The sequence below is a fragment of the Leuciscus leuciscus genome (assembly GCF_965113295.1).
Source record: "Leuciscus leuciscus genome assembly, chromosome: 13".
In the NCBI taxonomy this organism is placed as follows: Eukaryota; Metazoa; Chordata; class Actinopteri; order Cypriniformes; family Leuciscidae; genus Leuciscus; species Leuciscus leuciscus.
The window spans coordinates 35,606,636-35,624,517 of record NC_138737.1 but is presented as its reverse complement, the minus strand read 5'-3'; the positions used below and the strand labels follow the sequence as shown (position 1 = coordinate 35,624,517).

Below are 17,882 nucleotides of genomic sequence, written 5' to 3'. Positions count from 1 at the left end.
TTTATACAAGTTTGTATAAAACCTGATGATCTTGTTCTCCAGCATGATTTGAGAATGATTCAAACATCATTTTGTGATTCAATTGAATCAAGAACATCTGACGGTCTGAACAAAAAAAAAAGAGTTAGCATGATATCAATGTCTCAAATTACTTGATTAGTGACCGAGACATAACAGAGAATTTTAAATATTTTATATTCAGTCTATGTCAATGAATAAATAAAATCCAGAAGTTTGTGTTGGTCATGATGATCATGTTTTCCAGCATAATTTGAGAATGATTCAAAGAGCATCTTGTGCTTCAGTTAAATCAAGAACATCTGACCATCGAGTCACAGGATGTCAGTGTCCCACATTTAATTAGTGACCAAGAAATAGTGCAGAATTTTAAATGTTTCATATTCATTTTACATTTTAAAGTTTATATATAAGTTCAGAATCCTACCTTTCTGTTTATTTCCAGCTTTTAATGAAAAAACAAGCCCCACATTTTCTTTGTGGTCTCAGAGTTTTGGACCCTACTATACATAAAAATCTCCTGTCAGACAGGAAGCCCCCCACTGTTTTTTCCCTCCATGTATTACATTTTTCCTTTCTGGTTCTGCCAAAACGTTTGACTTTAAACTGGAACAGTGTCAATCTTTTCAAATGGGCTTGCTGTCCCTGAGAGACCTTGCAGTGATGTTTTTTAGTTAAACATTTCTGATGTTTTTATTGATAATTTTTTTGTTTAATTTTGTTGGAACATTCGATCAAGCAATTGTTTATTGTGGCACAGAATATTAAACTTCCCTTTGCAAAAGTGTATGGTGGCAAAAAAAAAAATATATATATAATCCTGATGCCAATAAAAATGACATTTTAATTGCAGTACTCTTGCCAGGAAAGAAATGTTTTGGTTCTCAGTGTAAATCTTTGTCTTTGACACAGGTCCTTCCTCAGTCATCAGTAATGACGATGACTCTGCCAGCCCTCTTCATCATGTGTCCAATGGCTCTAACACACCCTCGTCCTCTGACATGAACGCGGACGCCGTCATCATCGGCATGACCAAGATTCCCGTGATAGAGAACCCGCAGTACTTCCGCAGCACCAGCAGTCTTCTCAAATCTGATACCTGTGAGTACCTGTGTCTGTCTGGCTTTGTTTTTTCATTTGTGTCTTGCCAACCTATGAAACAATGTTAGCCCAATGACTACAAAAAATTTACATTATGAATAATCTGTCAGGATTTTTTTTTTTTTTTTGCAATGAGAATAAGTCAAATAAGTACATCCCCCCAACATTAATATATTGTTTACTTTATTTCGATTGTCCACTTTAGACGTTCTACTAAATAGTAACTTTGCAAATAGATTTCAACTAACTCTCATTATGCAGGGAATGATTATTATTCCCTTAGAGTATTAGTAGACTGTTAGGTTAGTGTTCGGGTTAGTACAATAAGTTGACATGTAGTTGTAAAGTTACTTATAGTCAGTAGAATGTCTGTTGGGGAGCATCAAAATAAAGTTTAATACTAGTATACTACTTATACTACTAGTGTACTAATACTCTAATGGTGTTTAAACATAATGTAATATTAAAAGGGAAGTGTACTGTAGAGTAAATTAAAGGCAATAAATAATCGACTATTTAAATTAGTTCACCCAGAAATGAAAATTCTGTCATTAATTACTCACCCTCGTCGTTCCAAACCCGTTAGACTTTTTTTCATCTTCAGAAGTTTAGTCCAATTTTTCTGAAGAGTCTTGATCGCTTTATATGATGAAGAGATTTAATTTAGTCTTTTATTCACATATAAACATTGATCAGCGGACAAAAACAGAAGCTCAACCGAACCTGCTTGACGAGCGAGAACAAACCTCATTGGTTCTTGCAGAAGCTCAAACGTGCTGCGTAACACGAGAATGAACCTCATTGGTTCTTGCAGAAGCTCAAACGTGCTGCGTAACATGAAAATGAACCTCATTGGTTCTTGCAGAAGCTCAAACGTGCTGCGTAACACGAGAATGAACCTCATTGGTTCTTGCAGAAGCTCAAACATGCTGCGTAACATGAAAATGAACCTCATTGGTTCTTGCTGAAGCTCAAACATGCTGCGTAACACGAGAATGAACCTCATTGGTTCTTGCAGAAGCTCAAACGTGCTGCGTAACACGAGAATGAACCTCATTGGTTCTTGCAGAAGCTCAAACGTGCTGCGTAACACGAGAATGAACCTCATTGGTTCTTGCTGAAGCTCAAACGTGCTGCGTAACACGAGAATGAACCTAATTGGTTCTTGCTGAAGCTCAAACGTGCTGCGTAACACGAGAATGAACCTAATTGGTTCTTGCTGAAGCTCAAACGTGCTGCGTAACATGAAAATGAACCTCATTGGTTCTTGCTGAAGCTCAAACGTGCTGCGTAACACGAGAATGAACCTAATTGGTTCTTGCTGAAGCTCAAACGTGCTGCGTAACATGAAAATGAACCTCATTGGTTCTTGCTGAAGCTCAAACGTGCTGCGTAACATGAAAATGAACCTCATTGGTTCTTGCAGAAGCTCAAACGTGCTGCGTAACATGAAAATGAACCTCATTGGTTCTTGCTGAAGCTCAAACATGCTGCGTAACACGAGAATGAACCTCATTGGTTCTTGCAGAAGCTCAAACGTGCTGCGTAACACGAGAATGAACCTCATTGGTTCTTGCTGAAGCTCAAACGTGCTGCGTAACATGAAAATGAACCTCATTGGTTCTTGCTGAAGCTCAAACGTGCTGCGTAACATGAAAATGAACCTCATTGGTTCTTGCAGAAGCTCAAACGTGCTGCGTAACATGAAAATGAACCTCATTGGTTCTTGCAGAAGCTCAAACATGCTGCGTAACACGAGAATGAACCTCATTGGTTCTTGCTGAAGCTCAAACGTGCTGCGTAACACGAGAATGAACCTCATTGGTTCTTGCAGAAGCTCAAACGTGCTGCGTAACACGAGAATGAACCTCATTGGTTCTTGCTGAAGCTCAAACGTGCTGCGTAACACGAGAATGAACCTCATTGGTTCTTGCTGAAGCTCAAACATGCTGCGTAACATGAAAATGAACCTCATTGGTTCTTGCTGAAGCTCAAACATGCTGCGTAACACGAGAATGAACCTCATTGGTTCTTGCAGAAGCTCAAACGTGCTGCGTAACACGAGAATGAACCTCATTGGTTCTTGCAGAAGCTCAAACGTGCTGCGTAACACGAGAATGAACCTCATTGGTTCTTGCTGAAGCTCAAACGTGCTGCGTAACACGAGAATGAACCTAATTGGTTCTTGCTGAAGCTCAAACGTGCTGCGTAACACGAGAATGAACCTAATTGGTTCTTGCTGAAGCTCAAACGTGCTGCGTAACATGAAAATGAACCTCATTGGTTCTTGCTGAAGCTCAAACGTGCTGCGTAACACGAGAATGAACCTAATTGGTTCTTGCTGAAGCTCAAACGTGCTGCGTAACATGAAAATGAACCTCATTGGTTCTTGCTGAAGCTCAAACGTGCTGCGTAACATGAAAATGAACCTCATTGGTTCTTGCAGAAGCTCAAACGTGCTGCGTAACATGAAAATGAACCTCATTGGTTCTTGCTGAAGCTCAAACATGCTGCGTAACACGAGAATGAACCTCATTGGTTCTTGCAGAAGCTCAAACGTGCTGCGTAACACGAGAATGAACCTCATTGGTTCTTGCTGAAGCTCAAACGTGCTGCGTAACATGAAAATGAACCTCATTGGTTCTTGCTGAAGCTCAAACGTGCTGCGTAACATGAAAATGAACCTCATTGGTTCTTGCAGAAGCTCAAACGTGCTGCGTAACATGAAAATGAACCTCATTGGTTCTTGCAGAAGCTCAAACATGCTGCGTAACACGAGAATGAACCTCATTGGTTCTTGCTGAAGCTCAAACGTGCTGCGTAACACGAGAATGAACCTCATTGGTTCTTGCAGAAGCTCAAACGTGCTGCGTAACACGAGAATGAACCTCATTGGTTCTTGCTGAAGCTCAAACGTGCTGCGTAACACGAGAATGAACCTCATTGGTTCTCGCACGTCAAGCGAACATGCTTGAGCTTCTGTTTACCACAACTGATGTGAGAGTTGATCAATGTTTATATGTGAATAAAAGCCTAAATTAAATCTGTTCATCATATAAAGTGATTGTGTCTCTTCAGAAACTTTGGACTAAACCGCTCAATACATTTGGATTAGTTTAACAAATCTCTTTAATCTCTTTCTGAATATTTTGAACGTCAAAGTGGTAGTTGCATAGCTGTCAATGGAGGGACAGAAAACTCCCAGATTTAATCAAAAAGATCTTAGTTTGTGTTCCGAAGATGAACGAAAGTCAAGAAAAGTTTGGAACGACATGAGTAATTAATGACATAATTTAATTTTTTGGGTGAACTATCCCTTTATTTAATTTTTTTACATTCTGATAATGAGAATATGGGTGGAAATGTGCTTAATTGTCTTAATGGCCCTACAGTAGGCAACATATAATTCTAGTTTATTTCTTTTGAATTAGGGGGAACATACTCAAACATTTATTTGGCAGGTTATATGAGTGTGCATCTGCATACACAATCACACAGCATCTTAAATATTTATTTTATAACCCTCATCACTTGCCTTTCTCATTTTTTACGTTCTCTGTGTCCTTTCCTTCCCACTCTGGTTACTTTTAATATAGGGTTATGGTGTACAGTGAGTTACTGTAGATCGATGCAGCCTCATCATCTAGCTCTCGCTAATGTAATCGGCTGACTGGCTAGTTTTTCTTCAAAAGCATTTCTTAATCACATTAAGGATAAATCTCTAAGAGTGCAGTGTCTGTTCAGAATCTTCTCTCTCTCTCTCTCTTTATCTCTCTCTCCTCCAGCACACTAAACGGCTGATTAATCTCGTCTTATCTCTGCACTGTCCTCACTCTCTTAAGGGACGTCTGGGATAAGAAACGTCTTTTTTCCACCAAATCTGAAATAATCTCTAGTACACCTTTTATTAAATTATGTCCAATGTCCGGAATTGCATGTGTCTGATTATAAATAAAGCTCTTGGAAACCCATTATTTAATAATGATTATAAAAAAAAACTTAGCCATTGGGATGTCTATAGAACACACACACACACAAAAAATAGATATTTTGAAGAATGTTTCAGCTGTTTTTGTCCGTACGATGAAAGTCAATGGGGTCCAAGCACAAAAAGGACATACTCCAGCAGTTTAATCCAAGTCTTCAGAACCATTGCGATCTCTTTGTAAATCAAAAATGGTGACACGTCAATAACATCAAAGTTTGACATGTCAACATATTTGATTTGAGCTCTGTTTTGTTGATCAATGATTTGATTTGATCAGAGAGTGAATAACCACATAAATTTCAAGTGAATGATGACAGTATTTTCATTGTTTAATTTGTGGAGTCTCCAACAAGATGAGTTAAACCAGGTGTGTTTGATTAAGGAGACACGCCATTTATGTCTCCCATGCTTCAAATAGCAACCTCTAAACAATATAATTTTCCCTAGGTTCTCACAAAAATAACCTACTCAGTCCATACCTGTCAGGTTTTCTCACTCATCTGAAATTGCTCAACTTACCATGAATGAAGCACTAACATTGGTCAGGGTGTCTATACTTAACAGATCACTTCCATCCAGTTGCATAGTAGCCATAATGCTGACAACACCAATCCTACATACTCATCATGTCCAGATTCCAAACAAAAGAGTTTGCTTCTTCAGTTAGTTGACCTTGATGTTGATTAGCTTCAGATAATAGACTATAGTATAGACCATAATAGATTATAAAGAGGTATACTTCATGCATATTAGTTTCTTACTAACTCAAGCATATTCAAGGATCTGCCTAGCTGACATTATGGTACTAGTCTGTTATTACCATTTATTACACATTCCGGTTCAGTCTCATGAGTTTGGTTCATTTCAGGATTTATGTCATATCTATTTAAAAAAAAATTCTTTGTTTGTATGTTATGTTTGAAAAGGTCTGATTTATTGTCTTTCTTGAATTACTTGTTCTCAATCCTTTGATCTTTGTGGACTTCTTTGAATAAGCACTCAGATCCTTTAACTCTCATTCTCTAGGATTTACATTACAGAACATCTGACTATCAAGCTATATTTTGTGAACTCTGCCAGGTGGGTTTATCCATTTTGGATTACTCGTCCTGTTTTTATGAAATATCCAGTCCTCTGAACTGTCTTAAAGGTAGAGTCGGCAATTTCAGAGGGACTAGCAATAGCAAGCTAGCTTTGAAAGCATAAGATCCCACCGTCCCTTCAGTGTGTCTCCAAAGCCACGCGTCCTTCAAAACACATGAACGCGCACAGCAGAGTCTGCAAAGCTTCACGAGAGACGGTGTTAAATTACCTCATGTCTCAAAGCACATAACATTACAATAATAATGAACATAAACAACTTAAAGAGCGCTGCCCTGTACCACCTGACTGCTGCAGGTTCATTTTGGTGTTGATAGTGTTGACACAGAAACGCATAAATCCGAGTCTGAGGATGTGAGCTGGTCCGTGTAGAATGTCACAGGTTGCCATCTTGTAGTTAAAAATTGACATGGCGTGAACGCAGCATAAGCTCGTTGTTTTGGTTCAGTGTGACTGTCTGTATACAACTCTGCACTGCCTTACTGAATGTGCTCTTGATGTGGAGCGTGGAGGTATGGAAATACATATGTTGACAGATCATTGCATTTTGTATCATCCATCCCAGAATGACCTGTACCTGAAGACCTTGTTAATGTTTCCTGTTTGAGAGAATGTTTCTGATTCTCCTGTTACTGAGACTATCACTTAGTTTCATATTTCTAAGACTTTTGCTTAGTTCCTTAAGTTTCCTGATTTCAACGCCCCTTGAGTCTCCAAGTCTTCAGGAGTCATCAGCTTTTGAGTCTTCATCCTGTGAGCCACAATCTTGATCCCCAAGGTCCCAACCCATGTCCACCATGTTTTGCTCCAATTCCATTATACTATTTTGGGATTGAAGGTTACAGAGTTGAAGGGCAGTGCAAAATGTAACATAAATGTGTGATTGTGTTGTGTTCTTTCGACAGTTGTTCAGCACATTAAGAGGCACAACATTGTACTGAAGAGGGAACTTGGAGAAGGAGCGTTTGGGAAAGTGTTCCTGGCCGAATGCTACAACCTGTCCGCAGAACAGGAGAAGATCTTGGTGGCTGTCAAGGTTGGCTGTTTAATTTAGCTTTGATGTTAGCATATTGATCACTATACGTTCAGTATACTCATTGTATTTGTACACATTCTGTGTTTGTAGACACTGAAAGAGGCCAGCGAGAACGCCAGGAAGGACTTCCATCGTGAGGCCGAGTTGTTGACCAATCTGCAGCACGAGCACATCGTCACGTTCTACGGAGTGTGTGTGGAGAGCGATCCGCTTATTATGGTGTTCGAGTACATGAAGCATGGCGACCTCAACAAGTTCCTCAGGTACAGCTTCCTGATAGTGTCTGCGCGTTCGCATTGGAATCCAATAGTGCTTAGTCACATCTTTTCTTTAATTGCTTTGTCCTTGTAAGCCAATAATTACACATCATTTTTCATGTAGCTATTGAAAATCTGTCACTAATACAAAGTAAACCATAGGACTTTCATTGCTGCTTTTTAAAGCTAGTTAAGAAAGTGTTCTAGTTGGTAAACAAATCCAAATGATCTATCAGGAGGCTGATGGACAATTATATAATGTTTTAGTTTATCTCTGAGTTTAAAATGAGTGTTTTTGAATTGTGGTCTGGTTGAGGTTGATACGTTCTCTGTCCGGCCCAGGGCTCATGGTCCTGATGCAGTTCTGATGGCTGACGGACAGGTACTTCAGCAGGCAGAGCTCACCCAGTCTCAGATGCTTCATATTGCGCAGCAGATCGCCGCAGGCATGGTGTATCTGGCTTCCCAGCACTTTGTTCACAGAGACCTGGCCACACGAAACTGCCTAGTCGGGGAGAATCTCCTGGTAAAGATTGGAGACTTTGGAATGTCCCGAGATGTCTACAGTACAGATTACTATCGGGTAAGTTTTGCTTTACAGTTTGCCTGTGCTTTTTCAAATTAATTATAAATATAAATTCTAATTCTAATTTGTTTACATTATTAATAGTAATATTACATAATTATGTTTGTAACGAGGTTTGATGTTGTGGGAAGAAGGAGGCGGGAACCGGCGAACATTTAACAGACTTTAATAATAAAATAAATAAACACATACAAAACGAAAGCCCTCATGAACGACTGCTGTCACATATAATAAAACAAAACATCAAAGAAAATAGTCCAGGCCTGGCCTCTCTCATCCTTCACTGTCGTCGCTCCTCCTCTTATGCTTCCGTTCCTCGGTGAGAGATACGAGACAAGTGCGTCGCGCAGGTGTCGCGTCGTTCTCTCACGGCCCTCGGCCTCGTCCTGCTCGCCACAGTGATACTGGTATATTATAAGTAAATAAAGCAATATTTTTTTATAATATTTTATTTTTAACAACCCGTAAAGCCATGTTTTACAGTGAATTTAGAACAGCTAAGGGGCGTTGTCAGCTAAAACCACCTTAGCTGTTCTAAATTCATCCACCAAGCAATGTAGTTCCAAAGAAGTTGCCAAGCAACACATGCAGCAACAAAGAATCACAAACGGCAGTTGCGCAGTAATACTAATGTAATGCGGTCACAGGTGTATGTTTGTTGAGTAATTTACAACGGCTTCGAACACGGCTCAACCAATCAGAATCAAGGACCGGAACTATCCATTTTATAATATTTATTTTATTAAAAAATACAAATAATGTCATGTTTCATTGCTGTCTTGATATGTAATGCAATGACGTTTAGGCATCCGGATGTCCTTGTGTGTGTGTGTGTGTGTGTGTGTGTGTACAGCTTTGATGTCATCTTAGTAATGTGTAATATATTGATAGTTTTTTTTTGTGCTATTATTATTAATATTACTTACATGTAACCTAAACGAACACCTCCTTTAGGAAAAAAAGTGGTGTACTTAACGAAAGTTCAAAAATATTATTTAATTTAAAACTAAATGTGTGTGTGTATCTTATGTGTGTGTATATATATATATATATATATATATATATATATATATATACAGGGTTGGGGAGTAACGGAATACATGTAACGGCGTTATGTAATCAGGATACAAAAATCCAGTAACTGTAATCCGTTACAGTTACGTCAAAAAACGTAGTAATCAGATTATAGTTACATTTTGAAAAAAGGGGGAATACTTTCAGCATTACAATGGTTTCATTTAAAACTAAATAAATCAGTATTTTGGCATAATAACACTATATTAAGCGCTGCTTGATTATACAGTAGTTCCTGGTTCTGTTGCCAGTAATGACTCACGTGTGCCACGCGCTGGTGCGTGTGCAAATAACAGCTTTCTACAATCTCCTCAGACGCAGATTGAATCACTGCTGCTAGTAGAAACGATGCTGCCTGCGGGTAAAATCGCTTTTAATTCATGGAAATTCCGCTACTATTTTGTAGAAATTAGGAGAGTATCTTTTTTAGTACCCAAAATGTCCTTTCTTAATCTTTTCTCGCGAAACATGTTCGCTGTCTAGGTAACAGGGGAACTCCCACTGCCAACGCACCAAGTTCAGTCAGGCAAATTAAGAAAGATCACGGCTTTAGTCAACATGTAGGCCTATTTTAAAATAAACTAATATGTAGATTGTGTACACATTTTAAATGTTGTGTTTTTATTTTTTTGTTAAAAATTAGTTAAAAATAAAACAAAATAATCTGTAATACCATACATTAGCCACTAGATGTCTGTATAGCCCTTACATAAATTCAGGCCTGTGTGTAGGCTATATTTTGCAAATATTGTACACTGGACCAAATTCTTAATAAATAAAAGTTTTTTTTATTTATTTTTTATAATATTTCTTCTTGCTTGACTTTATTTATATACGTGACCTTGAAGTAATCCAAAAGTAATCAGTTACATTACTTTCATATTATAGTACTTGGATTACGTTACTGAATACTTTTTTTATGAAGTAATTTGTAACTGTAACGGAGTACATTTTTAAAGTAACCCTCCCAAGCCTGTATATATATATGTTTCAGATTCATTAGTTGGAAATTAATGCTGACTTCACAAGGACACTTAAAGGCGATATTCAAATCCTTTTCCCAGTATATGTATAAATCAATATGCTTCTCATGTTTTTTGCTATACAGATCACTGAATACTAGCTATTCGAACACCTTGACCCTACTGGCTCTCCTCCTGTATGATGTCAGCAGAATTTCAGTGTGTGTGTGTGTGTGTGTGTTTTGATTCACTCCCGTCAGTTAGTCTCTCCCAGATTAGGAGTCAGGGAGGAAGGTGGCGTGGGAACAGGAAAGAGGGGTTACTATGGCAACAGCAAAGAAAAAGAATAGAGCACTTGCGCCATCAGACAGAAACTGAAAAAGTCATTAAAGATCTCTCATTAGTATTCACCCCCAAATTCAGCATGAGGGCCTACCGAGAAGGAGAGGGGCTAAAAAACTAAAAAAGACTAAAAAACGAATGAAAAGATAAAGAAATATAATGGTTACAGAGAAGAAAATCAAGAAACACAACCTTACACTTTGGTAAATAAAGCATTTGAAGAGAGAAAGACAACTTAATTTATTCTTTGATAGCATGATGTTCTTCTATTGTGCTCCATTCATGTATTCAGTGTGAATCATCTATCCAGTGTTTGAAAATGAGTTGAATGATGTTTATAAATGCAGAGATGTGCTATTAGATAACTCTCTTCATTGACAACTGTGCCAACAAGTTCATTCGAGTTCATTTATCTCTGAATACTGATGAATATCATGACACATCTCCATTATACGAGTCTCCATTGAGATTCAAATGCAGGTCAGTAGATTTGTGTGTGTGCGCACTGTGTGTACACCATTGATTAGGCCTATAGAACATCAGTTTCCATAGAAACAGCTGGTCAGGCAGAGGCTGATGGGTGGATTTGAAGTTGTGAAAGCATGTTGTGTAACCATAGAACTTCTTATGAAGCCACATTTGTGCATTATAACCTATATTCAAAAGCTTTAGTTGAGAATCCTCATAGTCAACCTATTGCCTTTGCCTGCATTTCATTCTTTAATAGAGAGTTAAGTGTCTCGGTCATATTGTGCACCATTCATCACTACACATTATACCAAAGATAAAAACACGTATTTTTAATCTTTCATTCAAATGTTATAACTTGCTCTGTCTCTCTATACATAATCTTTTTGGCTGATGTCACCAATCCCTCTTAGAAACACACAGTTTTTATTAACCAAAGATTATGTTGTCCTACCCTTTTCCTCATTGAATATCCAGATTTCCAGATTATGAAAGTAAAATGGTGTGTGAACAGCTTTCATGTCATTTTAGTAAAGTGTAATATCTTAATAGTCATTCAGTTCTATTATTATTATTAACGTAACCTTAGCAAACACCTCCTTTTTAGGAAAAAAAGTGGTCACCTTATTGACCTTTTTTTTTAACAAAATTTAAATGCAGTATAAAAAAAAGAGAAAAAAGTACCCTGCTGAAAACAACAGCTTTTGATCCTTTCTACATACTCATACACTGAGGCACTTTAACAGGCTATTTGACAGTGTGAGCAAAAACATGGTGTGACCTGCAACAATAACCAGCTTTGCCAGTAATTGCCCACCTAAAACCAATTAAAAGAACCTTGGATTTTAAACTGGTGCAAACTGGTCTAAGCTTTTTAGCAGGATGTTGTTGTGTGTATGAGTGTGTGTGTGTGTGTATATGCGTGTTTGATTGCAGAGGAAAAAGGTTTCTAATAGTGCTTGTGCAGTAGACCTCTTTTTAAGTGACCCTTCCAGTCTGTAGCTCCACTATGGAACCAGTGAAAAAGCCTAAAAGCTTTTGACCTTAATATTTGATGAGTCCAGTATGTTAAACCAATTAATCTGAGACTAATCCACATACTGGACCACAATCTCATAATTAATATTTCAGAGGCAGCGCATTATGGAGAAAGCTAATAAATGAAATGATTGGTTTTGGGGTTGAGCTCCAGGCCAGACCAACTCCCCAAGCTTACAGCATCCAAATCCTGAGAGGCGCAACTTACGGCACCATCTGAGGTCCTGAACTAGAAATACTGTCAGCATTTGCCTGAGAGCTTTTTGGATTGAACAATGCTCCAATGGCAACAAACTAGTATCCACTGTCTCCTCTTGCTCTTAAAATCTGTATGGATCTTATCCATTAGCGTTTATCAAATGCAGGGAGTTTTGTTAGAGTAGCTTGAATTTATATATCTTCTGTTTTTATCGATTTGAGCACACCTGGTCATCTTAATGTCAAACCACAGTCTAACATTTATTCTAAGTTTCAGTGCCATTCTATTTTTGTAATTAATTACATTGTCCATCACCACTTTTATTTATTCGACAGATTCAAACTCACGTCACCTACATCAGCACCATGACTCAATATGTCGGATGACTCAGTGTGTACTTACTGTTTCACATGTCTAGGTTGGAGGTCACACCATGCTGCCAATTCGCTGGATGCCACCAGAAAGCATCATGTACAGGAAATTCACCACGGAGAGTGATGTCTGGAGTCTGGGAGTCGTGCTGTGGGAGATCTTTACCTATGGGAAACAGCCCTGGTACCAACTGTCAAATAATGAGGTACTGATGCATAACATACACACCCATGTGATCTCCATGCAGTTAAATGACTTTTTTGGGGGGCAGCCCCCCTCTCCAGCACTTGTTTATTTATTTATTTATTTTAAAAAATGAGCCAAAAAAATGGATCCAACTAATCTGCTATTTGATCAATGTAGTATTACTGCCCTGCACATTTTGGATGTTTTGTACAGTTCTTTAGGCTGTTCTGAGGAGTAACCAATGCCCCAGAAACCACCCAGAACACCACAGCAATCACCTTGAACACATTAGCATCCAAACAGAAGACCACCAAGAATACCCATAGCAGCCACCTAGAGCACATTAGTCAACAACCAGAAGAACCTAGAGCAAGGGGTAGCCGACCCAGCTCCTGGAGAAAGGTTGCTTACCTCTGCCTTAGAGATCACCCAGGACACCCCAGCAGCCTCCTTGAACACATTATCAAACGCACCGAACACTATAGCAAGAATCTAGAACACATTAACAACCAACTAGAAGACTCTGAGGCAGTGTTTCCCTACCCTGTTCCTGAAGGCACACCAACAGTATACATTTTTGAACTTGTTAAAACTTGGTTTCTAAGTCAAGGGTTTTCAAACCTTTTCCGGAGGATCCCCAAAACTGCACTCCTCCCTTATCTGTCACACCCACTTCAGGTCTTGCAGTTTCTTCTAATGAGCTGATGAGAGGAATCAGGTGTGTTAGATGACAGAAACATACAAAATGTGCAGTGCTTGGGATCCTCTGGGACAGGTTTGAAAACCCCTGGCTGGTCTAAGTGGTGTTCACAGAATAGCATAGGATTAAGACTTTTATCGGGTAGACCTGACCTGCTTCTTCTTAGTGTTAGTGCTTGACTGGGGCCCAGGTCAGAAAGCAGACAGACTGTCTGCTGGATACCTTGAGTTCCCATGTAGCTCATATAAATTACAATATTACCATATAAATGTGCCTCCAGGAACAGGCTTGGGAAGCTGTGCCCTAGAGACCACCCAGAACACAGTGGTGTCACTATCCTGCAGAGTTTGGCTCCAACCTCAATTAAACTTACCTTAACCAAATAATCAAGGTCTTCAGGATTGATAGAGACTTCCAGGCAGATGTGTTGGGAGAAGTTGGAGCTAAACTCTTTAAGACATTGGAACAAATTGGACATCTACTTAGAACAAATTAGCACCTAACCCGAAGACCCTAGCAATGACCTGAGTAAGGCCTGCATCCCTTCAAACCTCAGAACTGAAGTATTCAAACACATCAGGCTACACTATATAAACTTCAAAATACTGTATATTCAAATTATATCACTCCTTGGATGATGGTTTATCTTAATAAACAATCCTTTTCTACATTTATAGCAGTTTGACTCATATATTTCTGGACATTTAATTTGTTTGACGTTTCACTCCTTGCTCTTTTTTAGGTGATTGAGTGTATCACCCAAGGTCGTGTACTGCAGCGACCCCGGACCTGTCCAAAGGAGGTGTATGACTTGATGCTGGGATGCTGGCAGAGAGAACCCCACACCCGACTCAACATTAAAGAGATCAATAACCTGCTCCTCAACCTGGCCAAGGCATCACCAGTGTATCTGGACATCCTGGGATAAGATGTGCCGCGTTTGGGACTGGGAGTGGATCCCTGAAATTGCCCCCCTCTTCTATCCCACCAAAAATCTCTTTCTTCTACAGCTTTAACACCTCCTTCCTTGCCCTCCTCCTCATCGACTGCTCCATGTAAACGTCTAGATACATTGGCAACAGGATTGTGTCCAATGACTATGAATTATGTATTTCTGAACAAAAATGGATTGAATGGAAAGAGCCGTACTCAAGTGACTATAGTTTTACTTACAGTGAACAAAATCCCCAATGGTTGACCATCCTCAACTTCTGGACCAAGTTCACACTTGCAAATTCCAGTTCAGTGAATAAACGCATTCGGGACTTGAGGAAGGATGTCCATCTTAACAAAGAGGAAATAGCAGCTCCAAACAATGACCAAACACAAATGAGAGGAGAAATAAACAACTTTTCTGCCCACTGGACAGATTTGGTCCTTTCAGCTCCCATTTGTATTCAGCTCATACATCCGATACAAAGCACAGAACGTGAAACTAGCATGGTGATCAACAGTGACAAACTGCAACTATATCTATACGTATACATGTGTGTTTATAAAACTGGATGTTCACAGTTGAGCGACTCTAATTAAATGCTTCTGGACGCTGACAGGATGTTGGTGCTGCCGAGCAAATCTGAAATGCAAAGTAGTCCATTAAAATGTGTCGAGAACATAGGCGTTATTTATAGTGGGACATGTCCCCACTACTTTTGCCATTGCTGATTTTGCCCCACTACTTTATGAAATAGTTTGCAGCAGGTTCATGTCCAGTGCAGTGAAGGCATCTCCAGTTGTCGAGCAGGGGTTATATTTTGTTAGTATGAGTAGCGATCTGTTGGTGGAATTAGCTATGTTGTATGATTTTTCATTTTTCACGTTTCAGTTTTAACTTGGAGAAAAGCTCTACTACTGACCTGCTTTCCAGGTCGATGCTTCATGTTTATAAGATCACGTTAAATTATTTGTGCATAGCCTTATTAATATTCATAAGCTAAGCCTTCTCCATTTTGTGATGTCACAACCAGCGTGTCTGTTTTCCGCCACTGTGCCCTCGACCAAATCAACGGCCATAGTCTTCAGGTCTGTACACGACGTGCAACATGGAGAGCTGGATGGAGTCATCTGAGACGAGGCCATGCCTCAATACCATCAGCTTGCATTTCTTACAGGAGCTTAATTATACAGAGTGGCCGATTATGATGGTGTGGGCTAAATTACGACCTTTCTTTCTCTCTTTCTCATTCGCCATGTTTTACTACTGAGTTGAAGCACTAATGTAGTACTCAAGCTTCGGGTCGTACAAATGCTATAGTGTAATATATATTTCATTACAGGACAAATGTCTCCTATTAGCAGCAACTCCCTCTAGGCTCATATACGCTATCAGTGCGGAGAAGAGGAGAGACGGGAGGGGACAGGATAGAGAGAATGAGACGTGGGGAGGAAAATAATATTAAGGAGATAAACTTGAGTCACCTCACTAAAACCCGCATTTCTTCTTCCTTTTATCATACATACATTATTATATCTATTTATCACTATAGAGATCCTATCAAAGCATCCTTTTTTTTTTGCGTTGATTATTGCACTGTCAATCTCCCACAGAAGACTTAGCACACTGTACTCAATGCCGTGAATCAGTCAAACAAATATCTTCTAAAAAATTCATTCTGTGAGCCTAAAATCCCAAAAGAAGTTTACACAAGTTTGGAGTTAATTACTTTTTTGGAATAATTTTGAAGAGATGTAACTTTTAATTTAATATTTTATTTATTGTGTACTTAATGTGAAGCACTTTTGTGTTTGTCAATTATTTTATTTATGTAAAAATAATAATTATTGATATTATATATTTTTTTCATATTTGGTTGAGAGTTCAAGGGTTGTGGAATGGGATGTATTGATGCAAAAAAAAAAATAGAAAGATTACATATTTTGGGGTGAACGTTAAAAAAAACTACATTAAAAGTTACATTGACTGCAAAAGCAATGAAGTCTAATTTTGGATTGTGACTGTTTTTCATGAACATTAAGAAAATGTTCTCAAATTCTAATTGAAACAATGTATTATGTTGAATTTCTGTAATGAAGTAATTTCATTTTTTACTGACGAACTATGTTTTTAATGTTTTTAACTTTTTTTTAATTTTTTTTTTATAGTACAACAAACTACCATGAAGTATGAATATTGCAATGTCATTACTTTTTTCGCAGTACAGTGATGGCTATGATTTTTTTTTTTTATTATGTTGTATATAAATGGAAATGTAGAAAAATTTGCTTAATTGTCAAGAAAATAATACCACAATGCAACTTCTTATTTTCATGAGGTTTTCATGAGGTTGTTCAAAGATATCAATATGGATGGGGAGTTTAAGTGGTTTAGATTAGTCTGCGACAGAACAAGGGACTGTGACTGCATATCAAATACTGTCTTCTACATGTACAGAACTTCTTCTGATGTTTCAGAATGTCTATAAGCTAAACTACTGTCCACAATTAAACCACCTGACAAGTGTTAAAGTCAACATGACAGCAAAACTGATCTACTTTACTTTCTTACACTTTCCTAGTCTGAAACATCTTTCCTTGTCACCAGTCACCAATTTACGGAAGTAAAATGATGCAAAGGCTGTTTCATGTTGACTTTGAATCCAACATTCTTAACACACTTCCAACCTAGTATACTTTTCTTGATACTTTTAAATGATACATGCCTACTTACACCTGGAAAGAAGATTTCTGCAAAGTATCAAGTAGTGTGTTATACAGTTAAACACTCAGCTACAAAAGTACAATCAAACGTCCTTGTCTGTATGATTTCTCTGAGGTATATGGACAAGTCAAGTTGTCCGCCATTGTATTTAATAAAAGTGTAATGTCTTACCTCATCACGTGTGCGTTTGGAGTGTGTTATTGTGACAGTGAGTTATGCGTAGGTCCATGTTTATAGGTTGGTCAATAGAGGTTCATACAGAGTGCTTTGACAACATGGGCCGAACGTATTGACCTACAGGCACTAAAATGCTTTATTGACAGCCATGTTTTTTATTGGCTGTCAGCCTGAAATTTTACCTCATACAGAAACATGATGGAGACCAGAGCAAGTTAAAAACAATTTATGATGACATGACACAATCCATAAAGTTTATGTAGCATTAGCGTTGCTATAGTAGATCTGAAGCTTCGAGAGTAGAATAAAACAAAGAGTTTGTTCCAATTCCCATTTCACTGACATGGTCAGAGGGGAAAAAGAAAGGGAAGACTGATCAATCAGTGGATCGATGGCTTGTTTTGACATTGTACATTAAGACCTAACTAATTGCCAGGGGGCTAAATGCTTTTAAAAACACATCCATGATTTTTCAGAATTCTCGAAGGACCGAGTGAGTGTGCAAACAACTGCAGCTCTGAACAAACAAAGATCCACTCTTCTGATGTCATCTTTGCAAACCCAATCTTGCAGTTTTATATACATATGTTTTATACTTATAATTATTACAGTACTTATA

At 38.4% G+C, this 17,882-nt stretch overlaps 1 protein-coding gene across 1 annotated transcript in view; it reads left to right on the top strand.

Moving 5' to 3' along the window:
* The window catches only part of ntrk2a (neurotrophic tyrosine kinase, receptor, type 2a), a 54,489-nt gene extending 37,228 nt beyond the window's left edge, over window positions 1-17,261 (top strand). Inside the window, exons 12-17 of the mRNA XM_082188847.1 lie at window positions 931-1,119; window positions 7,114-7,244; window positions 7,335-7,507; window positions 7,844-8,084; window positions 12,589-12,747; window positions 14,171-17,261. Coding sequence (XP_082044973.1) covers window positions 931-1,119; window positions 7,114-7,244; window positions 7,335-7,507; window positions 7,844-8,084; window positions 12,589-12,747; window positions 14,171-14,356 — 1,079 coding nt within the window. The 3' untranslated portion in view covers window positions 14,357-17,261. The remainder of the gene's footprint in view (window positions 1-930; window positions 1,120-7,113; window positions 7,245-7,334; window positions 7,508-7,843; window positions 8,085-12,588; window positions 12,748-14,170) is intronic.
* The last annotated feature ends 621 nt before the right edge of the window (window positions 17,262-17,882 follow it).